Source organism: Falco peregrinus, chromosome 12 (assembly GCF_023634155.1).
Source record: "Falco peregrinus isolate bFalPer1 chromosome 12, bFalPer1.pri, whole genome shotgun sequence".
Lineage (NCBI taxonomy): Eukaryota > Metazoa > Chordata > Aves > Falconiformes > Falconidae > Falco > Falco peregrinus.
Genome location: NC_073732.1, coordinates 22464121 through 22490410, shown reverse-complemented (window position 1 = coordinate 22490410; position 26290 = coordinate 22464121). Strand labels below are relative to the sequence as shown.

The following is a 26290-nucleotide window of genomic DNA, read 5'->3' as shown; positions in this document are numbered from 1 at the left end:
AAAATAAACCCAGCCTATTTTGTTTGAGGTGGATTCATTGTTCCATCAACAGAGCTAAATAAACTGTAGTTTTCAGGTGGAGGGCAAAGGGGTTGGGAAGGGCTTGGGGCAATAATCCCTTTAGTGGGAACAGCTGCAGCTGGAGATGTAGGAGTCTGTTGGGTGGATTTCCAGTACTGATAAGGTAGCAGCATATTTGAAGGGAGAGCATCATCTCGAGAGCAGTGTGCTGAGACTTAGGGCTGAGGCCTGACTGGGTAGAAGAGGTTAAACCATTTGGGTACTGAGTGGTGCAACGTGTCTCACCCTTAGAAACGCACGGTGCTGCGCACTTGCCAGTCTTCCGTGGGAAAATTTTATAATCAAGGAGGAAATAGTCTTCTAAACTGGCTATTTAACTCTTTAATAGAACCTCTACATATGTGACCTAATTTCCAGTGCTCATAATTTTTAATTCTGGATTTTATTTATTTATTTATCTGAAAGTAGATCTGAGATTCTAATGTTAACCATCCATTTAAAAAAAAAAGGAAAAAGATTTCTTGGCTGTGGATAATTTGATTGATTCAGTTTTTCCAAGTACTGATAGGTATGCTACATACATAGCTAGAGAGAGGGTAATTTTGTTGATGATTTCAGAAATGCATTCTAGCAATGTAGTATATAGTAAGCTATAAAGCTATTGTCTTCACATAAATGTGTCATTAAGCCACCTATCCTAACATAGTGGCCCAGGTGAAGAGAGGATAAGATAATACAGAGGAAGATTTTAGAGGAAGATTTTTCTCATTTCCCATTCTGGATAACAGTTATACAAATCTTTTTCTTCTTCTTTTTCCTTAAAAAAACACCCCAAAACCCCACAACCTTAAATACACTGCTTTGTTGTTCCTAAAAAAAACAATAATAAAAAAATAAATGCCATGTTAGTCGTGAAAAGCATGAGTAATATTGTTAAATGAAATTTAGAACCTAATTATCAAAGTGGAAAAAGATTTTGTATATTTTTAAAAGAATTTGTGCCTTTTGCTAATCTAGAGAGCAAATTTGTGGGCACAGACTCCCAAGTTACCTCTGATGACATCACTTTTATCTAAAATTTTCAAACCTGAGTACAAGGCTGGAAAACACTTTAGGCAGCTAGACTATTCCTCTCCCCACTCACTGTCTGGATATTGTGAGTAAATTTTTTTTATAAGCCCATATTTCTAGAGTCTTTCTCTTGTGATGTGCAGAATGAAGGGCTGGGGGAGGCATATGTGGGCCAGCTCCCCTGTCCAGCTGAATTATTTTTTTCTTTCTCCACTCAAGGTGTATTTGCTGTATTTGTTTATTTGGTCCCAAGGCTGAAATAAATTACAGTATTTGTTGGCTGACCGTATCAGCTTAGTGCTGTGAGTAACGTGTTATGGTGGAATAGTGGGATGGAGTTGGCAAGGGATGTTTCAGAGGTGAAATGTGGTAAAGGAAGAGAGCAGATGTGAAGCTGTCAGAGACTGATGTTACCACAGGACAGTTTGTAGTTGCAAGAGGATTATGGTGAGGAAAGGTGGTAGAAAAACTCCAATACAGAATGGTAAAAAAAGTACGAGATGTGAAGCGACCCCCCTCCACCTCCAACCCCAACACAAAGCAAATGTCAAAACCTCAGAAAGAAGAGGAGCTGTAGGCAGGATTTGACACTTTTGACAGTACAGAGTTCATCGAGAAACAGAAAGAAGCAAACAGTTTTTTCTTTAAAATAACAATTTTTAAGGACTTTATCTTAATTCACAGTGACTGGCACGTACTTGAGTGACTGTAGCCTTTTTGCGCTCTCTCTGTGAATACCAAGACTCTTCATTTATATAGCATTATTGCCGTTAGCTAAGGAAACTTGCTGTTCGCAACATTATATAGAAAAGATGCTCCCACATGCAATTCAAAATAGAAGCTTAAGTCTTTTTGCTTTTCTAAATCCTGTAGGCACTTTGGAAGAAACTGCTTATATAAATATCACAGCTAATACTGTATCTTGTTGACAAAACTATTAACTTCACTGAAAATATGCTCAACATCTTCCCTTGTGTTCTGTGTTACAATGATTTCAGATAAAGTGAATTTCAAAGCTTAACCACATGTGATATTTATTTTAATTGGTGATCAGGTTGAATAAAATTCACAATTTGTTTGACTCAATATTGCATGCATTTTTTGATCATTATTTTCTTCAATAGCAAGGCTCACAGTAATGTATTTTTCTTACTTCTTTTTGTCTTCTAACATGCCCGGAATTACTCAGGTCTCATAGTAATTGTTCCTCGTACTCAAAGGGAAGTTTTAATTAAAAATAACTTGATTAAGCATCTAAACAAAACTCAGAAATCCATAAACGCTTTCCTAGTTGTCTTTGTCTCTGCCTGGGAAGAAATTGAAAGAATTTATCTAAATTTAGGTGTGCATATTTTTGTTTAAAAAGAGATTACTTGGGTATAGTTTTAACTGGGCTCAGGAGAGAGCTTGCAGTTTTCACTGGAGTGACGTGTTACCGCTTTGTGGCGGTGGAGTTGTGGAAAGTGCTTGTGGGTGTGCTTTCAGCTGGCAGAAAATGCAGAGAAGTAGAAGTCTCCAATGGTTTCTCATTAAACAGAACTACTGCTTTAAAATAATGTCTACATATGGATTTGCACTTGTATAATTTAAATCAGTTCATTAAAATAGATGCATGCAAAATTCGTAATTTGCTATTATAATGTGTTGCTCTGGGAATAAATGCACATGAATTGTTGAGTCTTTCGCTGTTGTGTTTTTCTCTTTGTGGCAGAATTCTGTTTGCAGTGAAAGCATCAGTGAATACGCAGCAATATGGGCCATTAATCTCAAGCATTTGGGGGTGGGTGGAGGAAGAAGTTGAAGAATGGGTACGATACAGCTTAGACTGCAGTGAAACTGTTGCTGTGTTCCCACATTTACTAAGTAAGGTAGATTTGTTTTGTGAAGACTTCCAGTAGAACTAAACTAAATTTATCTTTAGTTCCCCCAAAACACAGACTTTTCAGATACCCGTGTTTTAGTGGCTATTGCTTCAGGTATAGTGACAATTGCCAATTTTTACTTTTTTGTCTGTTTATACATTTTTGACTGTAGCTGCACTGGTAAAGCTGTGGTTTTATTCTTTCTCACTGATTAAAAAGTATGAACCTGCTCTGTATGGTTCAGCTTGATTAAATATATCCAGGCTTCCAACCCCTTTGTAGTTTTTCCATTCCAATATTTATCTTTTTTATGTGCCAGTGAATGTGTCATACATGTTAATGTCACAGATTTTTAAGAAACTTGAGATGAAATGTTGTGTCTGCATAATCCACGTAGGTAGTTTGTTACCAAGAATACGAGTATCCATGTCATGTTAATAACAAATAGACCATCTGCCTTCCAGAATTCCTCTAGCTAGTAGATACTTTAATTAGATGACTTTGTCTTCATAGTAGATGTAAGAAGCAGTGCAGGATGACGATGCCAATATTTTTATTTTTTGCACTGTAGATAACATGACCACGTTCTGTATGTGCATACCCAGTAAAAACCTGCTCCGCTGCTGAATTTCTGAGTCCTGTTCCATGCCCTCGTGTCTCTCTGTAGCTTTATTAACACCACAATAAGAGCAAACTCAGAATCATAATATCCTTGCAGGAAGAGAGACAAGAAAATATACAAATTTTACCATTTATATATACTGATATTGCTTTCTGCCGGCCCCCCCCCCCCCAAGATTTAATTGATAATGCAGCTTTGGAATAGAGCACTTTCCTCTTTACTGCCTAGCAACAGCCACCCCCCTCTGGCCTTCAGGTTGAAACATCACTGTAGCACAATAGCTCATTTGTTCTTGCAATAAGCAATTCAGGGGATTGCACATTAAAGTATGTTGAATACTAGGGGGCATTTTAATTCTTCAGCCTTGATTCCAATTCCTAAACATCTGCATGTTGGTGTTTGTTTTGTCTTTTATTTTTGTTTTATTTGCGTAAAAATGAGATTTGAAATTTTAGTTAGATCGTAAGAGATGCTGAAAGTGAATTATACCATTTAAGTATTACTCCATGAAACCACCCCCCCACTGTTCCCGGGACACTTTGTGTGCTTCATTTTATTTTTGGATAAAGGAGGGCCAGAAATCTGAGGGAAGTCTAGAATAGGCAAGAAAATATAGGTGAATAGATTGCTTTGGGGGAGCACGTTACCCTTTTGGGTGTGCATGGTTAAAGGAGGGCATGTTAAATGTGTAAAAGGAGTGTCCCTTGAAGAGGAACTTTACTGGAGATGTGCGGACTTTATAGAGCAACTGCTTTGGGGTTTGTGGTACAGAGACTCCTAAGAGGAGATGAAGTGGGTAAATCAGCCTTAGAAGTGTCAGAAAGAGGGACTTTTTTTGTGTGGACCTGGAGTGGGCTGTACAGGTGGTTGTAACAGAGGGAGAGAGAGACTGCAAATTTGCTGGACAAAGAGCAAACCCACAGAATTCTTATTGCAAACAGTGATGACTTTTGAAGCCAAATCTCAAAGCAGCTCCAGACTCGAGATTGGTAGAGACTTAGAACTGAGCAAGCAGATACTTTTAATTTTGCCTACTTCAAAAAGTTTATCTTTGTACTTTAAATCCTTGTAAAATTTACTTCTTGAGTCAAAGCCCACTTGATGTTTTGGGAGGACTCACTTCAGTGCAAATGTGCTGCTGTGGCCAGGCCAGGTTGCTCTCTGCACTCACAGGGGTATGATGAAGTCTGGCATGAGGCAGACAGCACAACTCTGGAAGTCTTGCACTTGAGCTTAGTTATTTCTGTGGGAGCTGTTTGAGTGGGTTTGGTTGTGTTGGGGGTTTTGAGGTTCTTTGCAGGGGGGAGGGAATCCATTCTTAAAAGGGAATTCTCAGCATTTTGAAAGTCTGACCTACTTTATGCAATACACTGAGATGTGTTCGGGACCATTTTTCTGACAGGAAAGGAGTGATTAAATGAGGAGCGTTTTCGAGGTCAACAGAGCTAAAGGGCTCTGTGAACTTACTGGAGAAGGTACGGAGGTGAAATTGAATAAAGGACAGCAGAGGAATAATAATTGACTTTTATGAAGGCAAACAACAATTGGATACTAACCATTCATTTTCAGTGCAAGTGGCATATTCGCAGTGTCCATTTGTTGGAACTGAGTTTCAGGAGGAGTGGGCACATGCTGGAAAAGGGGCCAGAAGATACCAGGGAGGGCGATCAGAGATTTCAGGAGCAGGAGCTCTGAGGAAACATGACAAGACTGACAGTTTTGGTTTAAGACAAGGTTAGAGGAGGGAAGGCCGTAAGAGTAATCCTTAGGTATGCAAAAATAATGTTGCAAAGAGAACAAAGATTAGTCTGTTCTCAGCATTGGTGGTGGAAAGGAGAAAATAGTGTGCTCAAATGCAGTGCTATGTAGGGTGATTATTTAGGATGGACAAGGAGTTTCTATATTTGGAACAGGGCAGGAAAACATCTGCCTGGAGTGGCAGCTGGGTGAGCTGGGCCTGCTTTAACCAAATGATCTCCTGTGGTCTCTTCCCAGGACTGTCTTTGTAAGATTTTATGCTTGCTCCTTTAGGGAGGGCTTTTTGTATAGCCACAAGCTATTTGATTTGCGGTACAGCATAAATAACTTCAGGATACTGTTTTGGTTATCAGTGTTGATTTCCTCAGTTGTATATTAGAACTGAAGGGTCAGTTTAAATATGTCAGTATTTTCATATAAAAACAAATCCAGCTGATACGCAGGTCAGCTGGTGAAATGGAGATTATCTGAACTAAGCCATGTGGTATGACATTCATGATACTACTTTCATTCCATAAATACGTAGAAATGGTATTGTATCCTTTCTAGCCCCCCCCCCCTTTTTTTTGTTTTTTTATTTTATCTGCAGTTTTCATTTTAACTAATAGACCTGACTGAACTTTTAAATATTTCTGTAAAACGTCCAAGCTGATATATCAACTAGAATTCTCTCCAGTTCCCTTAGATCTGCACTGGCAAGGTAACATATGCTGATATGAAAATGAGACTGGTAACAGAAAGGTTACATGGCGTCGTCTTGTGGCTATCATATGCTTTTCTATATATAAGGTTAAGTTCTCTAGTCATAAAATAAAATGAAGGGTTTTCCTTTTTAATTTTATAAAGTATTTATTTATTTGGGGAATTATCTAATTCCAAATAATCCTAAACTTTAAAATAATAGGTAGCTTTTTCTAAGCATTGCTAATTTTTCTAGGATTTTGAGTTAGCATGCCCTCTTAATCCCTCTTTGTTCTTTTGGAACTGGGGTATTATTCAAAAGTTAAATTGTACAGTTCAAATAAAGATGTCCCTTACCGTCAGAATAACACCCAGCATTCAAGCTAATTGCTTTTCAGTTCACAGTGTAACCTAATGATTGGCAATTGAAAGGAATAAAATCCTGCCAGTTGGGCAGGATTGAGATTTATTTCTTTTATTATTTTTTTTTAAATCAGCAGATTTGCTATATAGAAATCAAGGTTTGAGGTTGGGTTTTGGTTTTTTTTTTTTGATCAATAGGTTTTTTGTATAAAAGAGTGAAACATCCACTGCTATTCACTTCCATACAGAAATGGTCTCTGGCTGTAAGTAAATGCAATTGTCTCCAACAGTAAAAGGTACCACTTGGACTTGATTATGCAGCTGGTCACATTTTATTGAGGCAGTGACATGTTCCCTGTGGTCTAGGAAGAAAAGAAGATTATATCATTGTGAAGTTTTGCTGGGTCGGTGCTCTGCTGGGTTATATGCAAACACTTTCAATGTGGCGGATTGTCTTTTTGCTGCTCTTCTGCAGCTGCAGCGTGCACTGTCCTCGGCATTGTATCCTGTCAGAAAATGCAGGGTACAGTTGTTTGGAGCTTGGGATCTTGTTCTTTTCTTGCATTCGGAGAAGACAGTAGCAAATCCCTTTGTTAAATAATTAGACCCATAAACTTTGAAGAAAATAATATATTTTTATCATGCAAATGTAATGTAGTAGATACATTATTATGTTTACCGTATTTAAAACAGAGGCTAAGCTCTCCTTGATGTCCAAAATAAAAGTTTGGATTAAGTCATAGAGAGTGCTATTATTTCCATGGACATAGTTATTTAATATACTATAGATGGAATTGTGTAGATATAGATGCTGAGGAAAACATGTTTTCTTGTGACTGAAACTTAGCAGCTATGTATGTTAATAAGAAAAAAGTAGTTGCAATCTTACTGATTTTGAAAGAAAATGGCATCATTTTGGGGGATCGTCTTGCAAATGAGATTTAGTGATGGGGGAAAAAAGGAGGTTTATTGTGTAGATATCTCCGTTCAAAAGAACTTTTTATACAGACAGTTCATCTATTGAAAACAGTTTACTGTATTAAAAACATATTAAGAAATGTATGAAGGAGTAGATGAGTCCTGTTTGTAGTATGTGGAGACTGAGAGGCCAGTGTTAGGAAGAAGCAGGATTTGCTTGCTTTCCTGGAAGGGCAGCCTTTCACCTAAAACCTCTTGTCATTGCCAGGATTCTTTGTTCATTTTGGTTACATCTTTTGCGCTGAAGTATACATTGTAAAAGGTATCTCCTCTCGCTTCTCCATCTGGAATTAACAGTCCTTGCGATTTTGAAAAATAGCCCATTTGAGGGTCTGGAGCTGTCATTCTCCATATTAAGGTTTCTGTGGTTCATTAACTATTCGGAAAATGGATGGTGATTACCATCCTGTTTTTATGTGTCTCCAGAATGAGGGGGGGGGGGGGGGGGATTATTAAATGACATTCTCATCTGTCTCTACACTGGATAATTAAACAAAATGTGTGTCAAGGAAAAGTGAGTGCTTTAAAAAATAATAATAAAAAAATAATGTTTTAAAATCACGTATAAGATGTTTTAATAACTGAAACCCACAAGTGTTAATCGGGCAGTCTGGTTTCTGTTCCTGGCTCTGTCCATTGCCTACCTGTCTGCCCTTGATTGATTTGCTTTATACTAAACATTTCCAAAAACTTATACTAGTTTGTGATTTTCATTTCTTGGGCATCTGGTTTAATATCGAAGTCAAATGCCTTTCACATTTTGGCTACATGGTTGTAAATGATGAAAAAGCAGTAATTTAACAAGTTATTGCACAACAGCAGAACTTCAGCTGATTACACATGCTCATAGTCCATTGCAAATTAACGTGGTCAAACAACCTTCACTTTGGCCAATGCATTTTCCTGTACTTTTGTGCTCTGTTGATAAGGCAATTCATTCATAAACTACTGTGGTGATGTTAATCTTTTGCCATCTCTTTTCCATACTGCAAATAAAAACTGTATTAAGAAAGTCTTTATTTTCTAAAATCTGATGTATTCAAAACAGTTTCTATCAAACTAACAATGCAGATAACATATTTTGCATATGTTCAAAATTTCATTGGCTGTCTTGCAAAGGATTTGAATTAGCTCTTCAGTTCTTTGCCCAGCAATTTCTGGACTCAAACGTTAGTGCACATATGCAATATTTTTTGGCCCTTAGATGAGGGATTTTTGACGGACCCTTGCAGGTGCTTCTGGATCATGAAATACTGAGTATTCACTATGGTTCCTTAGAAGTTCATACACAGAAGAATAAAACAAGAACCTTCCTTGTGCTGGGATGCAGTGTATACCTACAGTTGCTTCTAAAATTGTGACTTATGATATCAGAAATTATTGAAAATCAAAGCAAAAGGATTCAGAACAAACTCTCACCATTTCTACATGGTGAACACATACTGAACTTTTTTTAAAATGTAATGCATTTGCAGATGTCTTGCTTGTTGACAGATCTTAACCTTTCCAAACTTGGATTCATTGAGGTGATTTCTACAAACGTCAGTTGAGGATATGTTGGTGGATCTGGCCAGGTGCTCTGTTCTGTGACAGAGTATAATTCATTAGATTAACTCATAAGTCATATGACTGTTTCAGTTGCTGCACTTACATCATTCAATAACAGTTTTCAAAAATTTTCCTTCTCCAACAATAATAACATGTAATCAGTATTTTTCCATTAATAGGCCACTAGAATGTGATGGGCTCTTGAACTCTGAGTGAACACGTAGAGCATACTGTTACATTAACACTAATTTAAAATATAATATCATGTTGTTTCTATGTCTGATACTAGAATAGGCAAGTCATAGGGTTTTACCATGGCTGTTTATTTCCCCAGTAAAAGATCACTAACGGGAAGAATTGTTGTTTATTAAACAAATAGACCTGAATGAGCCCTTTTCAGATTAGAATGGGTTTTTACTGCTGAAAATCAGGGTGAATGCTCTCTTAGAAGTTACATATATTCAGAGCTACTGCTTTTTTAATATTTTTTTTATTATATTTTTAATCTTCTGATCTTAAAGTAGACTAGAAGAGTAGTTGAGGGATTTTGTGTGCACTTACCCTATCTTCACCCTCTTCTGGGAAATCAGTTGATAGACCCCTATTGGAACTCACTGGAAATCTGATGTTCTGAAGTATTTGGAAAATTTGCATGCTGGCTAGATGTCAGCATAACCGACATCCAGATCTCTTAGGAAGCTTTGGACAGCTCACCTATGGCTAATATATGGCTTTGCAATGTTTAGTGTAGAGGAACAATGAATTCCTTGAGTTCCAATAAACTGTGGGATCACAGAATGAGAGATTCAGTAATTTTTCAGTGCCTTCCGCCATCTGCTTTGAATGCAAGTTGGGCTTGTATCCTGAGGTTGGCAAGTGAGGTTTGAACTATCCCCAGTAGTTTTAGTTTAAATATTTAAAAGGCATTTGACTCTCTGATGTGTGGTGGGTAGTAGCAATATGCTTAGTAGTCGTGTAGTATGTGTGGGAGAATGTACAACATAGCTAAGCTTGGGAGCCAGCATGGGCTGAATTCTGAGGGTGTTCTTCAATCCCATGACAAAGAACTTCTCAGGAAAATGAGCGGTTTGGTCTGAAGCTATTGCACATGTAATTATGTTATGATAGAAGAAGGTAGGTATGGTCTGGTATCCTCGCGAAACTCTAATAGCCAGATGGACCTCAGCGTGTTACAAAAATGCCATGAAGTTTTGTTTCAAAGTGGTTTTGTGCTTGCTTATGGTATAATTGTCTAAATAGATGACGCGAGTCCCTTTATGCTGAAAATATCCAAAGACTATAGTGCAAATAATGAAAAAAAAAAAAAAAGGAAAAAGATCAAAAACCTTTTTCTGCTAGAGAAGTGCACAACCAAATCTAGAGCTGGTGTGCTTTTATCTGATGTTACATTTTTACTATAAATTGTATTTATTCTGTGTCTGTGAAAAGTAAAAACTGTCATAACTCATGCTCTTTTATGTTAATAACATGATACCTCTATTGTAGGCACTGTGTAGCACTCATAGAGATATGTGGGCGCATATGTGTAAATTCTCCCTTTAATAACAGAAGTGATATGTTGTTACCCCAGAATGAATCGGGTTTTAGCTTTCCTGTGATTAGGACAGACCATGCATTCTGTATTCTGATGAGCCATGTATAATTTTTTTTTTCCATCAGGCAGAGCTGGATGACAGTGCAGGGCTGTCAGAAAGCCCTGCCTCCCTTTGGGGGTCCATCTTTGATGGTGAGGCTGCTGTGGGTGATGAAACTGGCTGGCCAAAAAACAGGCAAAAAGGAGAAGCAGCATCATGTCACATAGTGGTTAGCCCATATCTACTGTCCAAATGTTACGTTTAACCACAGCTTTCTGTTGGTTTTGTGCTGTAGGCCAGGATTATTTTGTTTGTTTATGTTTTATGAAGCATATTTGAATAGACTTACCTGTTAGTTTCGGTCTTTACTATGGTCTCACGTGACAAGAATGAACAGAGCACCAGATTCCTTGTGCCTCATGACTGCCAAAAAAATAATTTTAATATCAGTGCTGAAAATATGCCCAGAATATCCCAAATATATGGAGCATGGTGGCAGACGTGACAAAGGACATCACGGATCTGCTTTCTGCAGCGGTTGCTGGAGGCCTTGCTATGTAACCTGAAGAGCCTGAAGTGTCCTGGGTCCTATCCTGCACTAAGCTGTGTATTTACATCATGAGAATATTTTCTCTTACATATTCTAATTTCCTGATAAATGTTTATCCTCTCTTGGACTTGGATTTTTAAAATTTATTTTGGAATCAGCAGATTTGTGGCAGTCAGTTCAGACCATGGGAAATGTGATCCAGCAGGTTGGAGATGAGCCAGCTGAGCACCCTAATTAACAGAAATATGTAATTAAAATTTAAGCAGATGTGGCTTGGGCAGGTGGTATTTCTTGAATGCATTTAGTTTGCTGTATGTATGCGCTATATGTGATAGATACAAACAAATCCTCTATCTGCAGCCGCGAAAAATACTGTGCATATGCTAGGCAGTTGGTCGGTGCAAGTGTTGTGCACTCGCCCAGCACTGCTGAAACTGCCACATCTCTGCTTTTAATGGACTGAAACGAGTTCTGAAATCCTGAACATATGTAAACACTTTTAAAATTCAGCCTGGACAAAGTTTACGAGTGGGAAAACAGACATATGCATGCAAGTCTATAAATACAGTAACCACACATGATGCACTGCTTGCTTTTTAATTATTATCTTCTACCAGCTACTGTTGGAAACAGCATATTAGGTAAGATAACACTTTGATCTGATGTAGCTTTACAAAAAGTGTTGCCTGGTGAATTCATTTTGACTCCCCAAATATGAAAAAAACTACTCAGTTGTTCCCCAAATATGAAAACAACTACTCAGTTGTCCCATAAAAATTCCAAAATTATATTTGTTCTTAGTTCTTACCTAAATTCCAGCAATTGCTTTGTCAGCAATTTCAGTTAATTGGAAAAAAAATAAAGAGTAAAAATTTACAGTTAAAATTTGGAAATAAGTAGATAAACTTCTAACTTGGCAAAACTGGAATTCAGATTCTCTTTGGTAACAGCCCGTGAAGCATAGGCCATTCCCCGTTCTCACTGTTCTCACTGCAGTACACACATTGCACCTTTAGTGAAGACAAACAAACAAAAACCCCAAACCACAGCTGAAGCTCTTCATATTTGAGGGAAAATTCTGTCCCTGTAGATTTTTAAGATTATAGCTGTAGAATCCTTCTGCAGTTTTAGATTTTTTTTGGAGTGGTGGGGTGGGGGTAACAGTTTAATAGGATTGTCTGATAAGGAATCGTGTCGTACAGTTACATTATTCAGTCTCCTGCTTGTTTGAGTGACCTTTTATAATTTTTCAATTTCCTTTGGGCGGTGTTTCGCAGTTTCCCAGTGTATCACCAGCAATGAGCATGTGGCTTATTTGCAATACCTTCCTCTCTTCTTTAGCAGGCTGTGTCAAAAGTGTTGTTCTAGCAGATGACTTTCCCTTAAGCTACTGCAGCTCCATGTGCCCTGCGGTTACTAATTTGAAAATGACGTGTTGGGATTCTGTGTGTGTGTGTGTTCATGTACCTTTCATAATCATCTGTTAAAAGACTGGTCTTTTGACGCTGCAGAAGGTGCAGAAAAGCTGGCTTTATTACAGAACTATCTTTCTCTTATTTCAAAGTATTTTTGTAGCTTTAGGACTTTGAACTGTCAACAGTCATGGTCTGATGCTCTTCGCTGGTCAGGTCATTCAGCTGATGCGGCAGTAAGTACAACATGACTTACAGTTCTTGTATACAAAGGAAATCCAAGACCATGTAATCATAAGCATTTTCTTGATCTACTCATCATGCCAAAGTGGAAAAACTTTACCTTATTCAAGCGATGTAGGTTGCGCTTTTTGAGTTTCAAGTGCAATTTTATCTGGTTTTGGTGGTTTTTTTTCAGTTCACAAACCGAGCATATTTGAGATGGAGCAGAATACTCTTGATACAAGTTTATGTCATATTGTGATGTACGTTAGTTCATTATCTGATCTGTATTAGAATGTAATGACAAGTAACTTGTGGAAATCTCGTTGAGAGCATCTGATAAAGGCACAGTATTATTCAGACTGTTATCTTTATAAATATGTTGATTCTAACTTAAAACCGAATCTTAAGTCTTTGGTGGCTCCACTTCAATACATTATGCAGATTTACAGCAACTGAGATGTGCCCATTAACTTAGTGGGTTCTCCCATTGAATGAACCCCAACAAGTAGCTGAGTGAAGTATCTTTTTTGGTAAGGGAATCAAAAATTTGGCTGACGATATTAAAGGCAGCATTGCAAATGGAAATTGGCAATTCATTGCTATTGATTCCTACCAAGTATGCAGCCGCTTGCAAAACTCAGAAACATAAGCATCCCGAGGGCCTGTTTCTTTCCACTGTTTCAGTCTTACTACTGTGATTCTCAGTGCCCTGGAAGTTTTAGGAAGCAATTTAATTGACAGTTTGTGGAGAAGCACTACCAAGTGTGTGTGAAGTATTGGGATTTTTCCAGGATGAACTGCCAAACTTTATATTTCTCTGAAATTGGTTGGGTTTAGGAAATACTATTTTTACACGGTGTAGTTGTTATCCAACTAGTATGTAATAAAAATAATGAGTTAAATTACCTCTGACTTTAAGTCTATGCAGTCAGCAAAAGTATATCCAAGACAAGTGCTAATCACTTGTAAGATTTTAAGAAATCTGAAAAACATAAATCTTGCTGTTAGTGTTCATAAGATTTTGTGAAATAGTGTAATATGTGCTAATTTATCGTAATATGATGTGCTCATAATTTACAATTTGATTTTAACATACTATAAAGTCATTATGGAGTAAATAGTGAGTGTGTTCATTTCTTTAACTTAATCAGATATGTTGTCACAAAATCAAAGAATGTATATTTAATTAGGAAGTGGAACGTTACTTTTGTTACTAAGGGAGCAATTTGCTTAGTGTATCTTCTTCTTTTAATGCTTTATTCCTTTTACTGAAACTTAGTATTTCTTGTTGCAGTGTGCCATAACCTTATTGGCCTGGGATAAGTTTCTTCAATTATTTATTCTATTAATGTTTCTATCACCTGAGGGAAATGCAGATATGCTGTTAACGATTGTGTTAATCAAACAACTTTCTGTATTTCTGCAGTGCCCAATTTTATGTCATTACATTAGCAGGCACAGGTGATGAAACTGGAAACTTGTAATGTACTATAGATTGGATTAACTCTTCTGTTTTGTGTAGACTACTCAAAGATCTATTTTAGATAATTTAAAAAGATTAAATCTGCCAAGACAGTTATTCCTCCTGACAGGATCTCTAAATTCTTCAACATAAGTCCAGTGTTCTTGTAAAGTTTTTGAATATTGTACGCTAATAACCCTGTGGTTACCCTGGGGCGTGGGATACAACACTGTTTCTTTAAACAGGGAATTTTTGTGTCTTTTTTTAAGTCCTTTGAATATTGGAATAATTATTTCACCCATATAATGTGATGACTCACATTAGGCATTTGAATGCAATAACCATTTTTGAGCTATTCTTAGGCTGTAACAGGTGTTATAACTTCACTTTCTGCCTTTTCAAAGTGTTGATGTTATCTTTTTTAAAGGTCCGTTGAACCACAAGGTGGTTGTGTTGGGGTGGAGAAGGGCGTCTTGGTGTTTGCTTTCTGTCACAGACTTTCCTTGGTACACTTCTCCCTGGGGTGATCCCAGATCCCAGTGGAAGCAGTGCCGGTACTTTCAGCTGGGAGCATCCTGCCTGCGGCATCGCAGCTGGGTTCTGAACAGCACCAGGGTGACTGTAAAGCACTTGGTGGGATCCTTGGATGCCTGTTGCTTGCAATAATGTTGTTTTTTAATACATTTTTTTAGTCTTTTTAGACTATGCATTATTAGGCTTTGCTTTTGATATGGGCAAGACAGCCAGGGTATTTTTTAAGGGTCTGTTAAAGACCCTAAAGCGTCTAAATATAGTTGGCCTTTTTGCAAAGAAAAGGTTGTAAGCAAGACTTTCAGTCAGTGTCAGTACCTCTCTCTGTGCCTGGAAATCAGTACCTCTGTGATCCTTAGCCTGTTTCTCAGTCCTGAGAGGCTCACAACCAGGGGAAAAACAAACAAACAAACAAACAAACACCAAAAAAAAAAACCCCACACAAAAATAACCCAAAAACCAATCCCACAAAAAAAACCCAGAACCAAAAAATCCTCACAAAATTCAGCAAATATTCCAAACGTTTTTTTCTAATACATTTGCATAGTGCTTTTTATTTCTGCACTGCTTTGCTTACATGAGTGCCTGCCTACATAAGCAGGGAAAGCCTTTAGTTGTCCCTTTACTATCTGTCCTCTAAAGTTATATTTAAAATGCTCTATACATCTTGTATTTTTTGGCATTTGCTGGGGAGGAGGGTGGTCCTTCAGTGCTGTCACCATTTTCATCCCATGGCCCATCCAGGAGCAGGTGTTGAGCAGTGATACAGCCTGGTGGTACATGCCCCAAGTAACCCATCTGAAGTCTCAGTTGGCCCGTTTGGTAGAATCTGCCAAAATAATTTCCAGGCTCATGTTGTATGCTTGCCAAGCTGTTGGCTCAGGTAGTCCTTCAGTGCAGATAAGAAATCTGAGGAAAACTTTTTGACAGCGAGCATAATATTTGGGGGAGTGCTTCCATTCTCTTTAGCAAATTTGCTTTACTTGATGAATTTAAGCCAAACATGTAATTACAACTGGTTTTCAGCATCATGTGCTCCCTGAAGTCCCTGAAATTATACTTCACATTGTGTTCTTCATATTTAGTGGTTGTTTAAATTGATGCTGTATCAGAGACTTGATCAGCATCAGAGAGATGAAATTTGAAACCATTACTGTGATAATTTCTGTAAGGTTCCTTGTTTCCATTGCATATGTTTTCTATAAATATTTTTTCTAATTTTTATTTCCAAAAAAGTGGTTACTTTTGTCTCATAATTCTAAGAAGTTAAGTGGGGGAAAAAAAATAAATGAGAGCTGAACTTTTAATATTTTTTTTAATGTTTGATTATACGTTATGAATACAGTTATGGACTGATGCATACTAAGGTACAAATCTCCTAGTGGGAAATAAATTAAAACTGTGTTTACTTGTGTGTTTTTTCCAGAGATTTGTTACAGTTCCCAGGAGAAGATGATGTAGACGTTGCAATGAAAATTCTGGTTCAGTGGAGTTCCCAAGGCCTTGAAGATGCCCGGCTGGTAAATTACTCTGTTTTGCTTGACCTACCAGGCTCTTCTTCAAACACAGTAACTCTGAAAAACAGCGGTGAATGCTTTTATCCTAGTGGACAACAGTGCAACAGAGAGACCAAAACGCTTCATAACCAAGACCTCCTGTACTCGTATGCAGCTTACTCTGCTAGAGGAACTCTTGAGGTAATATGACCATTTGTCTCTGTCATTTGTGTTGAAATAGAGATGGAAAACATCAGTTTTTGTTGAACTTGGCTGGCAAAGTATACATAGTGAAATGCACAGCCTTGAAATAAACAGGTAAAATATGATGTGGCCCATTTCAATTCAAACTTAAAAAATAGTTAGACCTGAACACTTCGTATGATATATATGTTTTGGGGGTTTTTTTTAAGTATTTGAGTTTATGAATTGGCATCTTTTTCTTGGGTGTTAACATCTAAAAGCTGTGTCTAGGGCTACATGTTATCCTTGTTGATATATAAGTGCTACTGTTTTGAGTGATGTCTTAGGAAGAGTAAGATGAAGTTTTCTATAGTGAGAGCAGTGGGAGTGCTGGGCTAGTAACTGGAGCTCCTGAATTATGGTTGAGGATCTTGCATAATTACTTCTGTGGCAACTCAGCTGACACATCTGCTCTGTTTCCTCTTGAAAATCCTGATTTGTGCTTTTATCTTACTGTAGCTTTTGTTAGGAAATTTTGTCAGCAAAAAGATGCTGCCTGTTGGGATTTGTTACTTGCCAAGTGAAATAAGATCTTGGATTATCTTGTTTTATCCTCTTTACTGTCTTCACTGGCTGCCTTCCTGTATTTGCTTTCCAAATATATTTGGGGTGCACAAAGGGGTCATTATTTCTGTTTACTTTCCTAGCTGAGATAGCATAAATCTCAGTAAATATTTCTGAAATAGAAAAATTGAAATTTCACTGCTAACTGCATTGCAGTTGTCTTTCTCCTTTTTAAAATATTTAATATTATTCCAATGATGCAGGGCTTTTCCCATCTTGGTTACTTTCCATCTTGTTTAAAAGGTGATTGTTTTCATCACTTAGAACACTAATAGACCATATTGGAACAGGTTGGGAATGGCATTGGGTTTGGAGGATACCTCTTCCAAAATACCTTTATACATTGTGAATACCTTAATAATTATAGCATATTAGTTACTAAATTTCTAACAGTTAAAATGCAACTATTGTGTATTTTCCTTTTGTTTGTGACACTTTATGCCCATAGTGTTTATTGATAACATGTAATGCACTGTGGAAATCTGTAATGAGTCAAAATGGGGAAAGTTGCATGATGCTAACTAAATCATTTTATGCACTAGTAATATAATTTTGAATTTTGGACTGTAGGAAATAGGAGGGGTGATAGAAAGTCAGATCCATATGTTTCTCATCCTGAAGTTCACAAGCTTCAGTTTCTCTTTCTTAAACTTTTTAGTCCAAGTGATTTATTCCAGGGGAAGAATCGATTTCTTGTTCTCCTTTGGGAGAGAGACATCTCTCCATCTTCTGTTTTTGTGTACCTTACCTGCCTACTTTCCATATTGAGTCTCATGTTTGTTATCTCCATGCAGCTTCTGTTATGGGGCTCTGTCAACCCAACAACTTCAAGTTAAAATTTGTTGTTAAGTAGTGAAATGAAGTAGACAAGTGATAGGTCCTAACATGCATGATGTATGCTTTTAACTTTTCCATGGGCAAGCAAAAAGTACTAATGAATGGGTTTGGCTTCGCACATTTATCACTTAGAAACTCAATATGTGATATTATTTTCTCATTGTAACTTAATAAGAGTAACTGTAATGAGATAAAAGTAGAGTTGTGACCTTTGAGATTTTCTTTCATGAAAATCAATGTGTTGCTAACAAATTCATAAGATTAAAGGAAATCCAATGTTCCGGGAAAAATCATTGATGTTGTTACCAGCAGCACATGTACCACCTTCAGTTTTGTTTTGGGCAGTTTTCTCTGAGTTCTGCAGAAATGAGGACCACCCACATGACATTGTACTCATCACTAGGGTTGGACCTTGGCTTTGGCAAAACATGAAGCTTGTACTTAAGCCAAAGAATGACTCTCTGTGGACAATCAGTTCTTTGAGATACCTAGCACCCTCACAAAACCTCAGTTACTTATTTTATTCTTCAAAAGGTTTACCCGGAGCGTCCTTAGCCCTGGAGTTTTGCTTAAAAGGGAAATTTCTCTATTTATTTGGGCAACAGATAAGTTGGTAGTGATCTAATCTTTCCGACTTTTGTTCCTACACAGTACTATCTACTATTTAAACTAAAGGAAGAAGAAAAGCTTTAAATGAGAAGTAGCAGGTGGTGCCTGTAGCTGGGGTCAGCCATCAGAGCATGACTTGATTGCTTGTAGTGGAACAAGTCACATGTTTTTAATATCTTGCAGTGGGCTGTGATTACAAAATCATGAATGGTTTTCCTGTGAGAAGGTATTCTTGTAACAGCTACTCATAACCTAAATAATTTGCTTTCAATTGTGATGCATGCTTTAGTAGAAAATTTGTATTGTGTGTCACGTATTCAGGTTGGATTGCTAATATTGCTTCTATGCTGCTGCTTCATTGTATCTCATTTGTATATTTGTTTTGAATAAAGTTCAAGCAAATAAAACCATTAAGTTATTGCAGCCCGGCTACTAGCAGAGCAACAACTCTACTTTCATGTTGACAAGGTTATTTGTAGAATAGCAAGACTCATTTTGTTTGACCACCTGTCATGTCCATTCATCATATAGCCATTGTATATGAGCCATCCAATTTGTGCTTTCTGGTAACAGTCTAAACAGCATTTGTGAGTAAAAATGTGAGTATTTGTGATCTGAAATCTACTTCAAAAACCTACTTAGTGCCATTGTGATGGATGGTGCACTTTACTACTACTCTGTATTTCATTGGGCCCTGAAAAGGTGACAGTGTTTACCCATCACTGTGACAGGCAGGGTAGCCTACAGTTCTGGAGAGGGCTGTCTACTTGGTTTTGAAATAGATATTGCAGCAGTTATGTAAATAATACATCATAGACTAAGTCAGTCTAAGGAAGGAATGACATACAGGAAAAATACTTTTATTAGAACTTAAATATGAACCACCTTTTAGAGAGTTTAAACCTTTAGTGTGCTTGAGGAAAATGGGAAAGCCACTCTGGCCAACAGAGAACGTATCATAAGGGAAATTACATTGCATGAAAGTTATGCATTAAAGCAAAATGCATTGTCAGACAGTCGTGTGGTTAATTTGAATGTGCTGCTGCCTGCCTTTACGGGTAGGTGGTGATCTGAGAGCTGTGGCCGCATGTGCTCTCACTGGCAGTGCTGGAGGGATGAGCTGGGGAGCTGTTGGTGAGAGCAGAGGAGAGCTGTGTGTGAACCCCCAGACATCCAGTGTCTTCCTCTCAGTACCACCTTGGCCAGTAGTGTCAGCGTAGGTGCATGTTGCTGCCCGTCTGTTAGCACTCACGGCGGTGGTCCCCGAGTGCTGTGACCCCCCTTAAGCACGGCTGGGTGCAGGCTGGTGGCGCAGCAGAAGGCTGGGTGGTACCCAGGGCCACTGGGTACAGCGAACTGCGGGAAGCAAGTGTTCAGTTTTGGTGTTGCAGTGTTCATTTGCTCTGTTCCCTGGTTCTTCAGGAACTGTAAAGAGAAAACCATAGCAGGTTTAATGGTTGGTGTGTTGGGAGAATGTTCAAGGACAGACTAAATAAAGCAAAATTAAGATTGCTTTGTATTCCCTGATTTTCTGAAACTGTGTTTGTGTGACTTGACGTTTTCCTCATCTTTCACTTTAATTTATTCACACCTTCCTTTATGGAAATGTTAAGGAACTTTTGACAATCCTACCTCTGCTTTAATACTTTGAACAGGGATACTTCATGTCCTCTGTTACACAGTATTGTCTCATGCTCCACTACACTCCTCTGCCTCTTTAGGATTAACCGGCAGCTGAATGCACCAAATCCCTGTTGGTTCTTTTGCTGGTCCTCCATCCTTTTTTTTTTTTTTTTCCCTCCTCCTCTTTTCTTTTTTTGTTTTCTCCTGGATGCTCTCAGCGATCCCAGCAAAACATCTTTTTTCTTTCCTGGACCTCATACACTAACAAGACTGTGTTTGTTCAGAAACCAGGAGAGGAAGCAAGAAAGGTAAAAGTAATAATGTTCTTGAAATGGGAATGTATGTACGGGCAGGAGTTTAATGTTATCATGGGCAGAAATTAATTGTGCCCATCTCCAAGGCACTTCTCCCAATGCCCAACTATGTCTCCTTTGTACTTTGACCCCTCCTCTGTCCTTGTTTCCGGAGTGCTTGGGCTCCTCTGTGACGTCACCTCCCTTCCCTGCCATTGTCTGCATTCCCTGACTGATTCTACCCATTTTTCTGTTTGAAGTGTCTGCTGATTTTAGGCATTTACACTCCCAACTCAGCCAGTGATACCTTTGATTAGTTTTGGAGGGGCTGCAGGGAGCAGACAAGCGAGAAGACTGACTGTTTGCCTCTATGACAATATGCAGAAGAGATTCTCTGCATCTGTTGATAGCATATCAGCCTGCTCTGGTTCATTTGTTTTGGTGACATTTTCACAGCTAAATGAGAGCCCACTGCAGAGATTAATGCAACCTGAAGCAATATGAGAAGTGCAAACCCATCTGTTAAGCTCACTCAGTGATCTTCCCACCATTCTTCAATCTTGGCAAGATGAGAATAAGGGAGCAGGACTGGGATTGCTGTCAGAGCCTCTTTCACAAGGAGCAGAGCTTGTGTACTTCTTATCAAATACCCCATTTTCCTATGGCTATGCTGAGATGTCACCTCTCCCAATCCATCCTGTCCTTTCCCAGGCCCTTGTCTCTGCAGGAAGATGGGAGCCTTCCTTTCTTCTACTGCCTGTTCCTCTCATCTTTCCCACTGATTGCAGGCTCCTCCTGTGTACCCTGCGGTCCCCTCCCCTTTCTGCTAGGTCTTTGCGGTCCTGCAGCACTGTTCCCTTGCAGTACTTGCAGCTCCCTGTATTTCTGCCTCTGCACCAAAAGGTTACAAGTTCCTCTGGAGGGACAATACTTCAGGAAGTCCTTGACCCAACAGCTTGCTTTCATTTGGTTTGGTTTCCTTGTGGTGGAAATGTGATTAGTGCACCCTTAGTATCTTTTATCTTCCCTCTAGCTAATCATTGGTAATTTCCTCAGCAATATTTCTGAATTAAGATTGGTGTCAGAGGGTTGGTTTTAGAAAATTTTAAAATCTTCCCAGGTTATTTTTATCCCCAGGCAAAATTTCCAAATGAGCCTTCTGCAGCATGTTCACTTGCACATCTTGAATTCCAAATGCAGATAGTGCTTATAATTTAGATTAAATAGTCACAGCATCTCACCCTAAGTCTTTTAGTCATTTTTGATGGCACATTGGTGCAAAATATCAAGCTAGAGGGGATCTCCATACATGCGTACATTTAATTTTTAGGCACACCAATTTAGTTCATTATTATCTTTATTAACATTTTCGAAAATTTCTTCTCTGAAGAGACATCTACTAGCTAAAATGAATCCCTAGCAACTGAAATCAGTTTGCAGATGGTTAGGGCTATAGGTTGAATAACACATACACACAAATGAGAAGAATCATGCAATTTTTGTTACATTTAGATGTTTTAGAAGAGCTTTATTTATCTTTTATTTATAGAAGAATTTCTCAGAAACCTTTTCCACAAATAATCATAATTTGGACCACTGTTCTGCATACCAAGTAGGCACAGCAAATTTTCAAGACAATCTCACTGACTATGGATTTTAGAATAGACTTGACCTTTAAACAGAAAACAACATTCAACATTAACTACAGCATAGTGCCACTCCATTATAATTACATATAGAAAGCTGTGAAACACAATGTGAAGGTTATATAATTTAAAATTGCAGTCAAGGACTAAAAAAAAAGATCATTGAAGAGTTGTCCTGCAGAACATCCTGTCAGTTTTCTGGCATATATCACATAACCATTAATAAATAAAGTTGTACAGTTCCCTAAAAATAACAGTAGTTCATCATGCACGAAAGCCCAGTTAATACTGCTGCAAGATGTTTCTAACATTGAAGGGCAGAGTTTCAAAGATGCAAATGCCTATTGCTGCAAAACCTTCTGCTCTTCTGTAGTTGTGGATCAATACTGTACTAACGTTTTACTAATGAAATATTAGTAGTGACATTTTAGTAATAATGTCACGAATAATGAATGAGGGTGTGGTTTCTTTTACATGAAAAAAAGCAAAAGGTGAGGCATCCCAATATCTACAGCTATAACAGGTCACTGAGCACTTCCATGCCATTACACATGATCAGCCAAAGGCATTTTTCAGTAAGGCATCTGTACAATATTGGAGGGGGAGCGATGCTGAACCATAAACACTATCTGTATTCCAGTTGCATGATAAAAACTAAAGGGTGAAAACACTGAGGACTTGGGAAATGGATTTGGCGCTTTATTCAGTTTTTAGTGCAAGTCAGTTTCCTATTGAAATCAATGGGAATTACATCATTTTTTACTAGAGTTGAATTTTTTCTGTTAGTAGTCACTGTGAGAGAATACAAGTGGAAGTAATTTCTGCAGATCCATGGACCTCAGAAATATTTTTCTTTTTAATTATTTTATTGTATATAATTTAGACCCAGTAAGTTGCAGTCACCTGTGCAGTTTATTAGATACCTGGGTTGATAACTACCCTGCCAGTCGTCATTCATGCCCACTTTTTGTTAATGATGTTTGTTGTAAAGCTGAGTACGAAGGAGCTCCAAGTGAAGTGGAAGTCTTTCTGCCAAACCACAAGGCATGCTTTGCTTAGGTAGTGCTATCTTCTTGACTCCCTGTCATTTCTTTTACTTTTTAGTAAATATGAACCTGCTAACAGCATACCTGTGTTCTTTCTTTTTAATTTTGCAAAGGCAGTATCCTCCTCGGATGAGAAATTCCAAGTAAAAAGCAGCCGCTGCAGTGAAATGTTTGGTTTGGGTATTAGGGATCTTTTTCTTTTAAATTTCTCCATAATTTTGAAGTTTTAAAACTGCCTTAAAAGGATTTTGCTTACACTCAAACCAAAACGATACATTTTCTTGAACAGAGAAAAACCAGAGAAAGCTAGTATTATCAGCTTTTAAAATATTGCTTGGGTGATAAGAACAACATAAGAAACAACTATAACTGATATAATGAGAACAATAACAAAACGTTTTTGTGTTTATATAATACTAAATCCTTGTCTCTAAATCTACTTACATAACCTCATTGTTGGTGGTGGGTTTTTTTATGTAGTTTCATGCATAAATAATAATCACTGGTTCAAAATGCTACTCAGCTTTGTGATAGGAGTGACTGTAAAATACAGTATTGATGAATTTATTTATTTTTGGGGGGGGAGGGTTGTGAGTCGGTTGTGGGGTTTTTTTAAATTATTATTTTTGAGGCAGAGAGGAAAGTCCTAACACCTTTTAAGGAATATTAGCTATACAAAAGCATCTGTAGTCAAAGGAATATTTCATCTCACCCCGCTTATACATCCTGTACCTAGAAACCTTGTCCTAAAATTCTGACCCTGGCAGTCACAAGCATCAGTCATCCATAAGAATATGGGTTAGAAACACTGTAATAAACCAAGCTTTTTTAAAAAGACCAGATCACTTTCTCTGACATACTGCACTTGATTATTGTTTTCTGAAAATAGAGAAAAAGTCTAAATAATGGTGTTGTCTCTTGTGAATTAAAGCTGGCAGCTAAAAAGAATTGAAAGCGACTATTTAAATCTTCGATGCAGTGTGGTAAATCTTACCAGCTTGAAGCCTTAGCAATGTGGTTTATCTCTGCCTACCAGTATAAATTTTACAGTCACTACTGGACAACATTTTGTCAAAATCTTAAAAATGTATTTCTTCTAATGTAATAATATCAGCTTATTGATTTTTTTTGCTATGGGACATTTTTTTTTCTTTCTCATTATGAAAATCTTTTCAATATCTTTAAACGAAAGTATCATTCAGAGTCCAAAACGAGTCTGAAGATTTCCTATCTCTATGTTAGGATGTGGTGATATGAAGTCCAAATATAATCTTCTGAAATGACTGCTAGAAAGAGTGGAAATAAGTTCTTACTTAAAAAAAAAAAAAAGCTTAAGTGACATGTTTTGAATGTAATCTCAACTAGTTGGGGATAAAAAGCTGGCGATATATAAATAATTTGGCAAGGACAGACATTAGCAGCTTGTATTTCATTGTTGAAGAAGTTTTGTATAAAAGAGCGAAGGATGTACCTCTCTAGAGGCTGCTTTGAGGAATGCTATAAACCTGGTCACAGGGCGTTAATAGTAAGAAAGACCAAAAAAGTGAAGATGACTTCTCCCAGAGAAAACCCTTTGAAGCAAATGTCTTTTGAAACCTTTCAGAGCAGGATGAAAAAAAAAATGTGCAGCTGTGATACAGCTGGTTGAAAAAATATATGAAAACTGATTTCTTAAAAATGTAAAAAATAATAATAATGAAAAATAAAAAATAAAAAAGACCCAGTTACTAACCTTAGGCAAGTCTAAGTTTGGTATCCAGGTGCAGCTGGCAGAACTGCATTGGGTGTGTATGTGAACTGTCAAAATGCTAGGGCCTGTTCACTGGCCAGACTAAAATGTCCTGAGAAAAAGCTTTTGTTTAGAATTTCACTTCTAAACTGGTTGGAAATACAGCACTTCTGACTGTGCCCACCAGCTGCAATCCCAGGAGAGACATATTCACTTAACAGTAATAAAAAAATCTGTGGCAACTAAACATTACTGAAAATACATTGGTCTTTCCTTTTTATTTAGAATTAGGTATTCTTAGTTTTTTTCTGTCTGATATGCTGTGTCTTCCATTACATACAAACAAATTTCACATCTAACACCTCATGTAATGAATATTAGTTACTGTGTGTCATTCATTAAAAGAACCTTAATGTGAATTAATTGTAAGATATATCAGTTCTGTTCTCATAATTATTTCTTATGTTCCTGTGCTCTGCAGTTCAAAGAGAAGGTGACTAATCAATCACCATCTTGTGACTGGCCCAAGAGTAGGTGTGTGTGAGAAAGAAGATGCTTCAAGGAATTTATCTTCCTTCCACTGAATTATGTTACCATACAGAGTTAGTCTTGTCTCCGGTAAAATTCACTGCTTCACACTGATGTCTTCGAGGGGCAGACAGAGGTGAATAAGGATAGAAGAGGTCTGGCAATGGCTTCAGCTAGTAGAGAGCAAAGCTGCTTAAGTATGCAAGAAAGCTCCTGCTGCTGCGTTGTCATCAGGAGAGATGTTCCTCCTACTGCAGGTCAATGCTTGCCAGGCACAATCTTTATTCGGGGGATATTTTAAAGGATGAAATGACATGAAAAGCTAGAAATTACGTTACTGGCAAAAGAATTACTGCATCATTCATCTAACCAACATTTTTATTCCAAAACATTTTCTCATGTCTTTGTCCATGTTGTCCTTCTACCTACAAAACTCTTACCTCTTAAGGCTATTAAAAAAAAAAAAACTACAATCACATAATGACAAACTAAAAATCTAGAATGAGAAGTTGTATCAATATGGACAGTGTTAGACTCGGGGTCTGATGGCAAAGACTGATTCTTTGCAGTTCAGCTCTTTCCCTGATGATCTTATTGCTGTTGTCTTAATGTCTGTGGAGTTGCTCTGCTTGAATGATTTTTCATAATTTTTCAGTTTTCTCCACAGAAAATGAAGATAGTTTTATCAGAATGCATAGTCTTTGTAAAATGTTTACCAAAAATGTAAAGGCAAATGAAGAAAAATACAGAGGGAACCTCTTCAGTAGATGATACAACTAGAGACTATTTTAAGTGATGACTGTTGTGCTTCCATTGTCTCACCTGTCGAATTTAGTCTCTTGTGTTTTCTAAAATTGGGAAAGGGTCCACCTAATGGGGGAAGAGGGACCGTTAGGGATATTTGTGCTTGAATCGGAATTTATGGGAGTGCATACTGAGCTCCCTGTTTCTAGTTTCGTTTTTTGATTGTTCAACATCCTGGGCAGAAGGGATCGCT

The 26290-nt window shown here is 37.7% G+C and overlaps 1 protein-coding gene across 8 annotated transcripts in view; it reads left to right on the top strand.

Annotated features, from left to right (window-relative positions):
* The window catches only part of NAALADL2 (N-acetylated alpha-linked acidic dipeptidase like 2), a 504178-nt gene that overhangs the window by 245131 nt on the left and 232757 nt on the right, over nt 1-26290 (top strand). For all 8 annotated transcript variants that reach the window (XM_055817254.1, XM_055817256.1, XM_055817257.1 and 5 more), the window contains one exon: nt 16106-16376. In XM_055817254.1, the coding sequence (XP_055673229.1) occupies nt 16106-16376 (271 nt within the window). The remainder of the gene's footprint in view (nt 1-16105; nt 16377-26290) is intronic.